The sequence below is a fragment of the Asparagus officinalis genome, chromosome 7, assembly GCF_001876935.1.
Source record: "Asparagus officinalis chromosome 7, Aspof.V1, whole genome shotgun sequence".
Lineage (NCBI taxonomy): Eukaryota > Viridiplantae > Streptophyta > Magnoliopsida > Asparagales > Asparagaceae > Asparagus > Asparagus officinalis.
In genome coordinates, this window is record NC_033800.1 from 140,793,678 (window position 1) to 140,809,755 (window position 16,078).

The 16,078-nt window shown below is 34.9% G+C and overlaps 2 protein-coding genes across 4 annotated transcripts; both read left to right on the top strand.

Moving 5' to 3' along the window:
• Window positions 1,991-9,178, top strand: LOC109848251 (protease Do-like 5, chloroplastic). Of its 3 annotated transcripts, XR_002248749.1 has the most exons (10): window positions 1,992-2,267; window positions 2,345-2,494; window positions 2,592-2,654; window positions 2,748-2,837; window positions 2,925-3,047; window positions 4,717-4,804; window positions 4,974-5,048; window positions 6,695-6,770; window positions 7,011-7,145; window positions 8,804-9,178. XR_002248749.1 is itself a non-coding variant. In XM_020417674.1 (9 exons), exons 1-9 carry the CDS (start codon window positions 2,028-2,030, stop codon window positions 8,826-8,828), a joined length of 930 nt encoding a protein of 309 aa, XP_020273263.1. In that variant the 5' UTR covers window positions 1,991-2,027; the 3' UTR covers window positions 8,829-9,178. The 3 variants fall into 3 exon arrangements, 2 of the variants coding, with proteins under 2 accessions (XP_020273263.1, XP_020273262.1); XM_020417674.1 differs by lacking the exon at window positions 7,011-7,145 and having other exon boundaries at window positions 1,991-2,267; XM_020417673.1 differs by lacking the exons at window positions 7,011-7,145; window positions 8,804-9,178 and having other exon boundaries at window positions 6,695-6,880.
• LOC109848252 (glutathione S-transferase U25-like) lies at window positions 8,826-11,865 on the top strand. Its single transcript, XM_020417675.1, has 3 exons — window positions 8,826-8,951; window positions 10,041-10,408; window positions 11,108-11,865. Exons 2-3 carry the CDS (start codon window positions 10,097-10,099, stop codon window positions 11,444-11,446), a joined length of 651 nt encoding a protein of 216 aa, XP_020273264.1. The 5' UTR covers window positions 8,826-8,951; window positions 10,041-10,096; the 3' UTR covers window positions 11,447-11,865.

Here is a 16,078-nt window from a genome sequence, read left to right on the forward strand (position 1 = left end):
TGCCGCCCCTATGAAAAAGAACTTTCCACACTTCAATCATAAAGCTATTGCTGCCTTTGCTAACAACAAAAAGAGGACAAATGATTCCTTTGATTTGATTTGATTTGATTAACCAATTCCCTATGGGAGAGATCTGGAACTTAACATTGATTGGATACGCATGGCTGCCACTAAGAGCTATAATGCTACTTCCATCAAAAATATCTATAGGCAAACATAAAAAATTAATGTCTAATAAGTAACAACGTAACCTTAAAAAATTAATGCCTAATAAGTAACAATATAACTTGGGTATATATATAGGTGCTCGAGATGATTAAGAGATTCTAATATGGCTCCTAATGTCTTGGGCTTGATTCGAATGTATTAAAAAATTATAAGAATGTGACTTATTTAAACTTTGAATAAAAAAGCTCAGTGTTCAAACTTAAGGATTAAGTTAGAACTAGCCTAAATCATTATGGATCAGGAAGGGCTTGAACAGCAATGACCTAGTTATTGGTCAAAAATAGTCGTAACAAAATATAGTTAAATTTTGTCTGATTATGTGCAAAATCAAGAATAGTGATTCTAAATTTAGCTCCACTAACCATTAAACCAAAACTCCAAAGTTATGGTGAGAGTCGAGAAATATAGTTTTATATTAATTCTAACAGTGATGGTCCAATTATTGATCTGTTGAATTTTGTTATCTCAAATTGACAGGACCCTAACAGAATCTGAATGTAGTAGTTTTTGCATAGTAAGCTGAACAAATATAACCAAGAATTACATCAAAATTACTCCAAACATATTCAAGAGGATCGCTCTGAAGGAAACCAGACCAAATAGAGCCAAAACGTTTCGGTGCAACTTCAAGTTCTTTGGTTTCGTTTCTGAAGTCCACATCCATTTCTATTCGACGTCTAAAGCCTACAAAGATCTTAAAAGATTGTGAACTTATCTGTCTCCTTTTATCTGCTGATTATAACTACCTAGGAGAAAACAGTAAGCTATACGAAGAGAACAGTAGGAGAGAGCGCGTGCTCGACCATCACGTCTCCGTGATTTCTTGAGATGATAGAGATTGCGGATGAGTGGCTGCTAGCGGAAGACAATGCACGTCAATGACATACATATGATGGTTACCTTAAATAGGTTTTTTCGGAACCATGTCCCCAGTAGTAGTTAGATCCAATAAAAGAACATATCGATTATGATTTCATGAAAATTTTGGGAGGGGTTTACGGAAAATGATTTCTAGAGTTTTTAGGATGGATACAAATAGACATGTCTTATAATATATCCTATGTTGCGGGTTAACAACTTTAAAACTTATGTTGGAACGCATGTCATGTCATGTCATCATTTTTCTCTGCTGACATTATGACATGTACAATGCACGTGCAATATACGTTAAAACTTAAGTATTCTACTTTTTATGTGAAAAGAGTCGCTCACTTTAATACCTCCAAAGTATCATTGATTATTTTTGCAAGAATTTTTCATAATATTTGTTCATTTGATGTGCAATATTTCTTTATTTCTTGTGATGGTAGGAATTTTTGAACAAGTGGTTGCTAGTGAAAGACAATGCATGTCAATGACATAAATGATAGTTACCTTAAATAGTTCTCTGAAAACCAAGTTGTCTCCAATGGTTGTTAGATCCAGTGAATGAATATATGGAACCATGATTTCTAGAAAATTTTGGGAAGAATTTATGGAAAAAGTTTTCCATAATTTTTAGAACGAATACAAAATAGACATGGCAAAATAGACATGTCACATCCTCAGCTAATAATCATTAACTTCAAAAATTATATCGCAAGACGTGACACAGCTATTTTCCCCCTTTTGTTTTCTTGGCTTTTTTCCCCTTTTTTTTTATAACTCGTCTAGATTTGGGAAACGCTTTCCCCTATAAGAACATAATATATATAGGCCCAAGTCCACCACAAGTCCCGAGCCCAAACTTAGCCAGAGTCTAATCCAATAAATATTTATCTCAACGGTAAACCACCAAAAAAAAAAAAGAGTGAAAAAAAATGCTGGTTCTTTCTCTTCTCCCTCCTCTGTCCCCTTGCCCTCAAATCACTCCCTTAGCTTCAATCCCGTCATCATCCATAATCTCCACAAATCAAAGCAGCAATCATAAACTTAGCCGCAGGAAAACTCTCTCTCTTCTGACTTCCCCCCTCATCATCTCTCTTCCCATTGAAACTGCAAGGGCTGAGGATAAGGACGAGACCCAACAAGAAGAGGAGCGAGTCATCCAAATCTTTCAGGTCTCCTTTATCTATTTCAAGAATCCTTAGGTTTTACAAACCCAGTTGATGAAATTTTAGATAACCCATTATTTTAGGATGCATCTCCATCTGTCGTGTTCATCAAAGTCTTGGCATTGCAACCAAAATCTGGGCAAAATAAGAAGGATGTCCCTGTGATCGAGGAAGAAGACGCCAAGGTTGAAGGAACTGGGTCTGGGTTTGTTTGGGACAAGGCTGGCCACATTGTGAGAGTCTAATTCAACTATTTTGTTCAAATTTTCAATGTACTTGATTATTTTTATTGAAATGCTCATATGGGTCTTTTGTATATTGACGAGATAGGTGACAAACTATCACGTTATAGATAAATTGGCCACTGATCAGTCTGGTTTACGACGTTGCAAGGTAATCAATGTGGAGTACGGTTTGGTTTTTAACTTGAATTCGTTGAGATTTAATGGATGGATTATGACTGTGTTTTTTGATCTTCTGTTTGAGGTTTTCTTCGAAGATGTGAATGGAAGTACTTTTGCTAGGGAAGGAAAGCTTATAGGATATGATGCCTCCTATGATCTTGCAGTTTTGAAGGTTTTAATGCAGTTCCTTATGCATTTTGTTTAACTTTTGGAGAAAATTGTATTAAAAACTGTGTTTTAATTCGATTAATTGGTGCAGGTTGATGTTGAGGGTGATAAGCTGAGACCACCCCTTATTGGTTCTTCGCGTGATCTTCGAGTGGGTCAGAGTTGTTTCGCCATTGGAAATCCTCTTGGATACGAGCATACACTAACTACTGGGGTAGAGGCTTTGAGTGTTGCTATTCTCTTTGCTTTCATCCATTAGTTCCATGATCTTGCTTTCCTTGAAGAGATGAGAATTTGTAATCTAGACCAGCAATAATCATATATCAGTGGAAGCCATAGTTTCGATTTTTACCTCATAAAAACCGATAGAATGCCTTGTCCTAGAGTGCAATGTAGCATATCCTTCATTTTCTTGATGACGAAGAAGATTACAACTTCTCCTCATGTCTGGATCAACTAACCTGTGATTTTGTGATTTTTGAGCCATCCCAGCCCTTGAAAAGATCCACCAACTGATAGCCCTAAGTCATCTCCAACTAGAAACTACCTTGCTGTCAAATGTAGATGCTAGTGCTGTTCTTTAAACTCAAATTCTTGTAGTGGTTAAAAAAGATCTTTTCATCCTTATGATGTATCATAAAATGTTGTCTATTCCGATTCTAGAAACTTTTGGGAGCCCTGCTTATATGGTACTCTAGAAAACATGGTAAGCTTTAGGTTTGGTTTTAAAATGTAGGAATTTGAGTGCCTTAGTGTACAATTGTTTTGCAGAGGTACATGGACTAGAGTGGTGTCAAAGAGACACCACTCTTTTAATTATAAAGTAACACCATGTAAAAGATAAAATTACAAAAAAAGGAAAAAAAGCCTATTTTGATTTATTACAAAGTGACGTTCATTTAAAATAATGAGTGACCTATCAGTTCCTAATAGCACAAGTCTTAAGTGATCATGATTCATGTATAGGGATGATTCAATTAATTTAAAAAGTCCAATTCCAAGGTATCATATGTTGCAGAGCTATAGCATCAGTTTTCTAAAAAGGAAAAAGCTACAAAGTGGATGAAACTACAACTTAGTAATCTATATTGGAAAGGGTGTATTTAGTGGTATTGCGAATAGTATTTGAAGCCTTTCCACTGCCTATATTAATCTCAATCATCAATTACTTAGTTGATGGTTGTGATTATTTTTCTTGAGTACAAAATAGGAATGTGTGCAAAGGGTATATGGTTAGTGCTAATTTAGAGTGAATCATACTCATCCACTAAGACAATCTATAGCTATGGTCAAAAGTAGTTGTCTCTCCCCTATTATTTCGTTGTAGTGAGGATTCAAATCCTTTCAAATGAGGTTATTATGCAACGATTGGTCAATTGTAATTATATTCAGTTAAATATTTTTTTGTAACTCGCGAAGTTTCTGACTATATTAAATGTGAGAAAAGTTAATAATATCGGTTTTGTATATTTTGTGACACCACTATTATAAATTGTTGACTCCGCCATTGATAATGGTAAAAGAATTCTCAAGTTGCAATTAACGTACACTTTTTGTTGTTTATTTTTCTGAAAGTGTCTTTTCTTTAAACAAAATATTGACTGATTTGAATCTTAAATCTGGCCGCTGGGTACATGACCCAATTCGTTAGTATACCGCGTTCCAGGATGATTGATCCTAGGTCATGACTCGCTACAGTGACCCATGTTCCCAAGTCCCAACATCTATGGTCTGACTACTTTTAGTTCCTGCAATAAGCTTGATTTAATACGCAATTTTTTTTATAAACAACCGAACTCCTTTATTGCTAACTAAACTAAGCTTCTCCTTGAAGATCCCACATTTGATAACCTTCAAAATTTGACCAATGTGAGCAATTGCAGGTTGTAAGTGGGCTGGGGAGGGAAATACCTTCACCAAATGGGAGGCCAATTCGAGGAGCTATACAGACTGATGCAGCAATAAATGCTGGTAAAATTATTTTCTTATTCCTTAAGTTTAGGACCAATTATGCTGCTTAATTCTGGATGTAGTAGTAGTACTTATCCTCTCAGACTCTCAGTGTATTCTAACCCTGGTTAATATATTCCTAGGTACTATATTCTCGTCTATAAAACTTGTCTGTTCTTATTTGCCACAGGGAACTCAGGAGGGCCTCTCATTGACTCCTATGGCCATGTAATTGGAGTCAACACCGCCACATTCACTCGTAAAGGTACCAAATGAGTTTTAAGTGGCAATTCTAGTTTCTGTTCGTGGTAAATACGAAAAGCTTGCAAAGGATTAAACGTAGCAAATAACAATTTGTTTTTCACAGTTCCCTTGGCATGTATCAATATCAACTGATCATCATATCTAACTTAAAATTTAATTTTCATCTATTTATCATTCTGATACATGTTTCAACCTCCTTGCATATAACAATATTGAATTGACTTTGATTTGAAAGATGATTCTGAATGCACAAAAAGAAACTGGATAAATAGCATAAAAGAAACTGTGTAAAAAGCAGAAGGTCCTATGACAAACGGCAGACTTGAGAAATCACCAGAAAACCATTTATAATAATCATAAATTATTTAGAGCACATATTGGTCTTTTGGATCTTAATCCACGCTACTGGTGTCTGATCAAAAACCTGTACTCCACTAACCTTATCTGTGGGATTTAAATTTAAGAACCAACCCCTGAACAATAAGACTTTTGCGGCCAAGAACGCAATTAGACACTAGAAATTAATACAATAACGTTCATGTTGGATCATATTAGAGGAGCCCAGTCAACCCAGAAATGCAACTACCTCATTAGTTTAGGCTCTCATGTTGAATGCTCCAAGTTTGTTCCAAATTCTAGAATCAAACTTGATGATGGATGTGAAAAATTATGTCCTACATATGATCGCTTGTCTCAAGTGTACTTTGAACTGTATGTACATGGGGCAAAATGTTCTTTATGTATAACATGATTTACAATTGTGAAGAAATGCATGCATGCATAGGAAGTCAGGGATTGCTTCTATTGACAATATAACGGGGGGAAATTGATAGACATGGTTGGGCCATGTGCAATGAAGATCATTTAATGTACCAGACTATCAGTTAAGAGGGGTGATAAGATTTTAAATTAATAGAGCAAGGAGGACCAAAGGTTCTCCAAGTAGAAGAAGTTAAGAAGAACATGGTTCGTGTAGCTGACCCAAAATTTTAGGATAAAGGCTTGTTTCTATTGTTGATGACGATAGGCTTGTTTCTATTGTTGATGACGATGGTGAAGAAAAGACAAATTTCCTAGAATATAAAGTATTTTAAAGTTATATAAGTAAATAGTTAATTACGATTATTTGTGGACAACTTATTGAATGACTGTGAAGCCACATTCATGCGACTAGGTTTTGACTTCTTACACTATGATACATATCCAGGATATGTTATGAACTCTACCGATATTGCAAAGGAGTATCTAAGTAAGCATCCATCGAAGTAGTTGATACCCAGTACTTCCACCACTGAGTATCCACCAATTGGGACCTCATGTCTTCAAGGTTCATACAAATTATATTTTATCCTAATATACCAAGAAAGGAAAACAATCTTCCCAACTATCTCTTGTCCTAATTAACAACCAAGAAAGCAATAATCTTCTTTGGCAAAGATCTTAAACAGTTTTAAACTTTTTATCCTTTTCCAGTGAGTACTTTTCTACATAATGAACTTACTTCCATTGTCTGAGAAAAGGGGGGGAAATAGGAAAGAGAACAACAGATCCAATTTTTATGAGTTAATCTATCTTTTTATATTAAAAGGAAGAAAGATGAGTATTTACGTGAATAAAACTCTAATTGCTTGTTCAATTCATATGCAGGGACTGGAATATCTTCTGGCGTCAACTTTGCCATTCCCATTGATGTTGTTTTCCGCACAGTTCCATTTTTGATTGTGTATGGTACATCTACCAACAATAGGTTTTGATTCAAACATTTACATTTAGTTTCCAACAAGTGATAATCCTTTTTCAAACCATCTAACTAAGATGTTCTTCTTTACTTGAGATTAGCTGTGTGACTTGTTAATAGTACTTAATTAGATGAGAGCAATCCTTAGGAATATCATCAGTACAGATATTACTCTATATAGTATCAACTCGTTTCTATCCTGACATCCAACTGATCCACAAGAAGATCCTGTTCTGATCCACGACGGTGGGCCCATTTGGGAATCCTTTGTTATTATTCATTACATTGATCGGCACACTGCCCAAGGATCCTTATGCCAAGGACCAGGACGGAGTTGGGTCGATTTCATTGAGAAAGAAGGTACTCTTTTTTCGTCGATCTTGATCTTTTCTGCTTACCGCACAATTGTGGCTCATTAAAAAATTTCATTTTTACTCGAAACAAATCATAACAGTTAATCAAATATTATATGTACTAGAGTAAAACTCCTATAAACTTAAGTGGATATGAGCACTTGTCCACCAAACTTTTTATCCCTTCATTATGCTTTGAAATCTGTGCTACACATCAATGCTATCTTTGAGATTTGTGCCTTCATTTGTATCACATGCTAGCACAAATCTCAATGCAAAATCAATGGGCAAAAAAGTTGGTGGACAAAGAGCTTCTATCCACTTAAGTTTATAGGAGATTTACACATATATACTATTATATTAAAAGCTTAGTGGGGGTACCAAAAAGTTTGAGGGATATTTTACATCCCAATAGAAATGTGAGGGGTATATAGGTAATTTTGCTATAGGAGATACTTTTTTCTTTCTTTTCTTTTTCTAGAACATGCTAAACTATGACCAGGCCAGGTCATAAGTTTTCGTCGAGTTGACTTGTTCGAAGTATATAATTAGAGCTCACTAGTTAAATATCTATCACAATTTGTATTGTAAAAGACATGAATATAAAATGATAAATTTCTTTTCTAATATAAATTATTAGACATAAGTAAATATAAATACAATAATTGGAATTTCAATTTGTCATTATCTAAATGTTATCGAAATCAAAATAAATATATATGCTCGGATTAGAAATAATTAACATAGTAATTTAAAGATAAAAAACCGTGTTCTTCTTATTAACATTATCTAAAGTGTTCTTAGGATGGTGTTTTCAAAATAATCTACTAAATTATGATGCACCCTATTTTCTTTTGTGAAAATAATGTCACCACTGAATTGACATATATGTCATAGCCAATTTCAAATAAGATAGTATAAAACTCGATGAAACTTTAGTGTGAGTGCCCCTTTTATGTAAAATTTAGGATAATTAAATCTTAGCATCTGTTGCACGTGCATTTGCACATGCGATGATAATATTAGTTATTATTAAAAGTAGTGTTCTCTCTACTGTTAGACTATCCCTATTTGCAAACAGATTTGGTTGAATAAACTCTTTTGGGATTTTCAATCATTCCCCTACCCAAAATTTGTAACTGATTTATTTCTATACCTACATAATTGAAAAAAAATCTATACTCAAAAGATCACATTCAATAATGTGCTATTTATATATTATACACTTGGGAAAAGTGCAGTAAATTTTCGTGTAACTGTGATATGATTTGCAGAAATTTCTTCACAACTGTAAAAAGAACATAGCCATAGTGTATGTCAGTTATTTGTGCTCCTGTATAAATATAATATGATTATTATATTGAAATTAATAATTACATCAAGAAGTTGATTAGTTTCTGGCTAGAAATTGAGAAATGAGGGAGTTCAATTTTAAAAACTTAGGAGAAGTTTTTGTTATTCCTAGATTGCAGAAATATTTTCTGCAAATCTGTATTAATTAGATATATATTCGACTTGGGAATTCATTATAAACTCAATCTTAAATCTCTATTGATAGGAATGTAGAGATAGTTCCAATTAATAATTCAGTGTGTTTTTTTTCCCTCCAGTTTTGCTGGCATTTTTTGTGTAATTTTCTGTTGATAACATCTCTTGCTATATCAGATATATGAATGTAGCAAAGCTGTGAAACCTCAAGGGAGAGGTATGGGAGGAAGCAAAAAAGGAATTCATAGAGATCAGGAAGCTGTTGGAGAACAAGCTCAGCGACTAAGGAATTCATAGAGATCATGATATATTTATACTTATCATGGTAATATAATTCCATTCCTTGTTGCTTTCAAAGGATTCTGGAATTTATTTGCACTGTTTGCACATTTTATCTTGCCGTTTGGTTTATGCTTTTGTATTATCACGTGGATGGATTGGGTAATCAGAGGGTGTGACAACATTTCTTCTTATTCATGCTTGTATCTGATTTGTAAACAGCACCCTTTCAAATTCAAGCTTTCAAATTCAACTTCATAGCTGTTTTGTCTTTGTCTAGTATTGTCTAGTTTTGATGTCGTTAGATGTTAATGCCCTGCTTCGTCTCATTGTTTCTCGTTCTTAATTCATTGTATTCTTCATTGAGCTGGTCGTCTATATATTATGATCATCGCTCACATTTTCATACTGTTCTATTTGCATTTCTCATTTGTTTGCTCGATATTTTATGTATTGGGGTTTTCTTTTGGTTTTATGTTCAACGACTGATTTTTTTTTATCTTGGCTTTTGGGTTGCGGATGGAATCACTGCGGTATTGTTATTTTGAACTTACTATCTCTCTAGTTTTATTTTTGCAGACAACCCCAAAGTGAAAATTTTTGGACTATTTTATCCTCAGAGAAAGTGTGTTTTTTTTTTAACAAAAACAAATAGGCCTTCTTATCAATAGTGCCTCTGTTCTGGGCAGTGGACAGGTTCAGCTGGAAATGAGCTTTTACCAGTTTTTGGAAAAACTCTAACGAATCTGATGCTAGCACGATTCTTTCAAGGAAAATAGTTTAAGCGGCTAAAAGCAACCCAAATAAGAGATGTTTGATTGGATACACCAAAAATTATCGAAGAGATTTCTAGGCTTGAAGAAGACAAAGGAAGAAACTTTAGGAATGAGATTTTTTTTTTTTTAACCAAAAAAGAAAAGGCTACTTCTTCCTTCATTCCTGTTGTCATCGCCTACATTCATTACAAGGCTCTCAAAACTTGACCAAATACATCAGACTTTTACCAGTCAAAGAGAATTACGTACAATCTTATGCCTTCAAGAATCAAGGAGCATGTGACAGTTAAAATCTTAGCTGAGCAGTGATGTAATATTGCATGCACTGTTACTTCAAAACTTATATATTCATATTGCAGGGCCCAAGCTTTCATCTACAATTCCATATTCTTCCAAGCTTTCACTATCATTTCCAATGGCACACGAGATTGTTTTACTTTCATGGTGGGCAAGTGTGTTCGGCCTCAGGGTGAAAATTGCATTGGCTGAGAAGAGAATAGGCCATGAATACAGAGAAGAGGAACTCTTCGACAAGAGTCCACTTCTCGTAAAATCTAACCCTGTGTACAAAAAAGTACCAGTATTGATCCACAGCGGAATGCCAATATGTGAGTCTCTTGCTATTATTGAATACGTCGACGAGGTCTGGACTCATAGCCCCTTGCTACTCCCCGAGGATCCTTATCAGCGCGCTAAGGCCAGGTTCTGGGCTGATTTTACTAACAAGGTGATTGTCTTCTTTGCCTGTAATTTATGTGAAGGGCTGCCGCAATAGACCCCTTGTAGGCTTGTAGTTTCATTGTTGCAGTTGGAACCCTGGGTTAAATTTTTTTATTCATCCACGGATGGGGGACACTAATTTCTCAGAGGAATATCAACAAAAATTTTACCAAGGGTAAAAGAGTCAAAAGAATTAACACAAGGGGTCTATCTGCAAGAATTAAATTATAGGGATAGTAAGTTCAAAACATCGATACTACAGGGGATCCCTGTGCAATTACACCCTGATGTAAAATGGTTTAGTTTTCTTGATTGAATCTATTAATAATGAACTCAAATCAAACTTGTGTTGCTCTACCTAACACATTTGTTCATGTGAAATGTTTACCCTGGCTATTTCACCACCATCATCTTGTTTTGATGAAATATTAAGTGGCATTAAAGACATATGCATATGCTTAGGAGTGATGAAGAAGAAAGCAAAGAGAGAACTTCTAAGAAGTAAAATATTTCCGTCTCTTTACTTCATTTTTTGTTATATTATGGATAAATTGGTGGCTTCAAAATATGAGATCTAGAATAATATATTGTTACAATCTCTTTTTTTAATTAGTGAGTTCTTCTTGCTAACTCCGTCCACGGACATGGATATTTGTTGTTCCCTTTGTCTCTACTTTTAAAATAAGTTTTATGCTTTTAAATGCAGATATACCCTGTTGGGCGAAAAGCGAGGAACGTTGAGGGAGAAGATCTCCGAGCAGCCACAAAAGAGTTAGTAGCTATGCTCAAGTTGTTGGAAGGAGAACTTGGCGAGAAACTGTCCTTCAATGGTGAAACCTTCGGCTACGTTGATATTGCTCTTATTCCCTTCTCATGTTGGTTTTATACATATGAGACGTTAGGGGAGTTCAGTATTGAAGAAGAGTGTCCTAAACTGATGGATTGGGTTAAGAGATGCATGGAGAGGGATAGTGTGTCAAAGGCACTTCCTGATCCTCATAGAGTTTATGAGTTAAATCGCGAGTTAAAGAAGAGATTAGGTTAGGTTAGGAAAAAGATAGTAGGGTTAATTGCGGATAGAACCCCAGTAGCATTGGTGATTCGAATTCACCACCCTTCTAATTTGATTTTTTTTTTTTTTGCGGATGGACATCCTGAGTGAATTTTGTTTTACTCTTTTACGCTCAGAGATGAGAAATTTGTTTTTCGACAAAAGGAGAAAATTCTCACTCTGGGGCTCCGTATCGAAAATAATACTTATAGCGGTAGCAAGTTCAAAATGACGATACTTCGTGGTTTCTATCTGCAGTCAGAAATGGATGCAACAAACAGCAGTTTACTTCTGTATGTGGTGCCTTGGTTAGGCTCCCCTATTGCAAATTTCAGTAGATGGGGAAGCTACCAATTGTTCATTTGTACTTGGTCTTCTAATAATGTTATCTAATAATGTTATCCTTGTTTAAATCTTCTGATATTAGATTTTTCAGGTAGTTCTTTTGCAAATCCAAAACAGTCAATACATGGTGTTTGCCTTATGTACGCATTGATCCTAGGATAAGCAAATCTTATTTTGCTTCATGAGATTGTAATTATTCAGGTGAGAATACTGATGTGCTCTAGCAATCTTCAGTCAAAAGTCCAAAACTTAAGAAGGGAATTAGGTCAGAACTAGCAGCGGCACTGACATCATCTTCTTAGAAACAGGAGATATCTTATACAATATATGAAATTAACAAATATTATTGACTGGAAATTCCTCACACAATACTTCTCTTAATCTTGGCCAGTATCAGTTAGTCCCATAACTCATAAATTTCAACTATTTCAGCATTCTTTCTTCACTAAAAGCTTCCAATCTTAGTCTTAAGTTAATTGCAAATAGACCCCATTTTGTTCTGTTATTGCAGATAGGCCCCCGAGTGAAATCTTTTGATGCTATTACCCGGAGAGAAAGATGAATTTGTTTTTTGATAAAAAAAAAACTCCCCGAGGGTAAAAGAGAGGGAAAAAAAATTCACTCACCGGTCTATCCCCAATTGGGTGATAGTAAGGGGGGTCTATTCACAACAATACAACGATAAAGGGTCTATCCGTAATCGGGTGATAGTACAGGGGTCAGTTAGCTAATTGCTGATATGGACTCGTCACTCCACCACTCAAGCAGTCGATTCTTGCTTCATATGGAAGTTCAGTAGTTAACATCTTCGTTCCAGATTATTTAAGGAAGGAAGCAAAATGTTCTTAATTCGGCTTGTTGATTGTTAATTAGTGGTTTCCCTATTATTTTTATTATTATGTTGGGAATGTCAATTTGCTCCCCTATTTATATTTTTAGTCTTGGCTTGTATCTAAAATTAAGAGAATTCAGATACTATACAACAAATGAAGGCCACGCCATTCATCAATCAATCTCTCTCTCACAACCCCTCTATTTTCCCCTCTTTTTTTAATTTTTTTTTTAATTTTTTTAAATTTTTTTTTTTTTTTGGTGGGTGGGGCAGAATGGTTAACTGGATCCCGTCGCTTGTTGTCCAATTTTATCATTACGCAATATCATGGGCAAGCAACATACCGTCCTTCAAACGTCCTTTTCTGTGTGAGCGTTCATCTTTTGTAGCTTGCGTTAATCTTCAACCTTTTGCATCGTATTATATCTTAAACTCATTACTTATTCGTCTTAATTATTGGATTTTTCTTTTATCGGTTTGTAGGATCTTAATGGTTTTCGTGATAATTCATATTCTTATTACATATGAATTATCCGAGGATTCAGAGTAGGGATGGCAAAATGAACCCAAAACCAATTGCCCACCCATACCCACCCGCCAAATGAACCATCCAAACCCACCCATTTAGTTAAATGGGCCATAAATAGGTGGGTATAGTTTCTATTAAAGATAAATGGGTCATTAATGGGTGAGTTATTACCCACCCATTTACCCGTTTAGATGGATATTGTTTTAAAAACACCCTCAACGCTTAAACAATTACAAAACTTATTTTTAAAAGTTAAAAATTATAGAAAACACTTAAAATGACTAACAACCCCTTAAAATTTTAAGATTTGCAAAAAACACCCTCAAAGTTTAAAATATTATAAAAACGCCCTCAAGAGTTAAAAATTATAAAAAAACTATCAAAATTTTCTAACCTCACAGATGACACATGAAATTCAAAAATTACCAACAGCCCCCTGAAATTTTATAATTTGCAAAAACACCCTTAAAAGTTGTAGAAAATGAGAAAAACACCCTCAAGACTTCAAAATTACTAAACAATCTTAGAGTTTTCTAAACTTGCAAATGACATATGAAATCTAAAAAATTTCAATAGTCACCTATAAATTTAAAATTTATAATTAACACCCTCAAAGTTTTAAATTTTTAGAAAAACACCCTGCATAGTTTAGAATTACAAAACCATCCTGAAATTTCAAAACCTACAAATGACACATGAAATCCAAAAATTACTAGCAACCCCCTGTAAATTTATAATTTACAAAAAGCACCCTCAAAGTTTAAAAATTGCAAAAAACACCCTCAAGAATTCAAAACTACAAAACAATCTTAGAATTTTCTAAACTTGCAAATGACACATGAAATCTAAAAAATTTCGGTAGTCCCCTATAAATATCAAATTTGCAAGTAACACCCTCAAACTTTTAAAAATTACAAAAAACACCCTCAATGATATATAAATATAAAAAGTAGGCGCTCATAATTCTTCGTCGGCAGGAGATATATGCGTATGCGGCCAAGTGTAATTTGTCACATGACCAAAGTAAGGGCTTTTTTTAAATAACCGAGCAGGTAGTAAACTAGACTTGTTACGAGTCCATCTCTTCTTTTGCTCAGCCCCGTCATCATTTGCTTCTTTTCCTCACAATTCTGTCCTAATTTTCTGAAGTAGTCGATTCAATTGAGAAAGAAATATTTATAGAAAACCCCCTGAAAGTTTGTAGAAAATCTCCTAAAAGTTTACAGAAAACCCCCTAAAAGTTTACAGAAAACACCCTAAAAGTTTACAAAAAAACCCCTGAAAGTTTACATAAAACCCCTGAAAGTTTGTAGAACTCCCCTAAAAGTTTGCAAAAAAACTCCCTAAAAGTTTACTGAAACCCCGTAAAAGTTTGCAAAAAACCCCCTGAAAGTATGCAGAAAACCCCCTGAAAGTTTACAAAAAACCCCCTAAAAGTTTGCAGAAAACCCCCTGAAAGTTTACAGAAAACCCCCTAAAAGTTTGCAGAAAACCCCCTGAAAGTTTGCAGAAAACCCCCTAAAAGTTTGCAAAAAACCCCCTAAAAGTTTACAAAAAACCCCTAAAAGTTTACAGAAAACCCCCTAAAAGTTTGCAGAAAACCCACCTGAAAGTTTGCCAAAAACCCCTGAAAGTTTGCAAGTAGATCCCTGAAACTTACATATATATAGAAGCATCATAATCATAACTAAATGGGTTACCCATTGAGTTACCCATAAACCACCCATTTAGTAAATGGGTGGATGAGAACCAACCCATTTAGCAAGTGCTAAATGGGTCATAAATGGTTAAGTGGTCATAAATGTGCCCACCCATTGACCCAACCAAAACCCAACCAAAACCATCCATTTGCCATCCCTAATTCAGAGCCAGCATCAAATTTTCCTGATAAAATTCAGGGGAAATTGCATTTATCCCTCCCAATTTGTCTCATACTTGCATAGCCATGAAGTTATGAAACAAGCAAGGAGTATGTTACAAGATTTTATTTTATTTTATTTTATTGGTGGTGTGTCATGTGCAAATATACTTAGTGTTATGACAAATTTCCAAGGATAAGCTAATTTCAATCGCACGAGAGCACAAAAAATTTCAAGAACACACGAACACAAAGATATACGTAGTTCGGCTTGTAGCCTACGTCGAAGGAGGAGAAAAGTTTTACTAATTGTGAGGAATACAAAGTGGAATCCCTCAATCACTCAATCCTAAACCACACCCCAAAAGCCTAATCCAACTCTCAACTAAAGGAACAAAAGAGAATAATATCAAATAAGCTTCACAAAAGAACTCTCTCTTCTTGATTGGTGTTCTGAAGATTGATGTATCTAATTGGCTTGAAAGACTGTTCTTATATAGTCTTGAAGATCTCAGGTCCTTGTTGTCTAAGGAATAAGAGTTCTAATAGGAATAGAAGTTCACATGTCCCAAAACCTAACAAGAGTCCAAATAGGAATAAACCTCTAATATGATTGGTTGTGCAAAGTCTAATGTGAGTAGGACTCTTGATCAAAACAAACCAACCTAAAAAGGAACTCCCAAAGCAATATGGATTTGAGTATTTGAGGCAATCTATAACAAATCTCCACCTTAACTCAAATGCGTAGAAGATTTCTCACTCCAAAATAAACTAACTTACTCCACCTTCTCCAATAGCCCCACAGAGCATCTAAGTGCAGCACGTATCGATCAAGTGTAATCTCGGCTTGAACTTGCTAACTTAAAGAGACCTCCTCAACAAATCGACTGAATTGTCCACGCGACGATCGTAAATATTAGTGAAGTCATCACCTGAAGTAACTCTTGAATAGCTGAAAGGCACAAAATTGTCAACCGACAATGCATAAGCTACTATATCTTCATATTTTCATGGTGATCAGATATCTCGTCTAGACCGATCTCTAGCAATAGTGTATTCCCG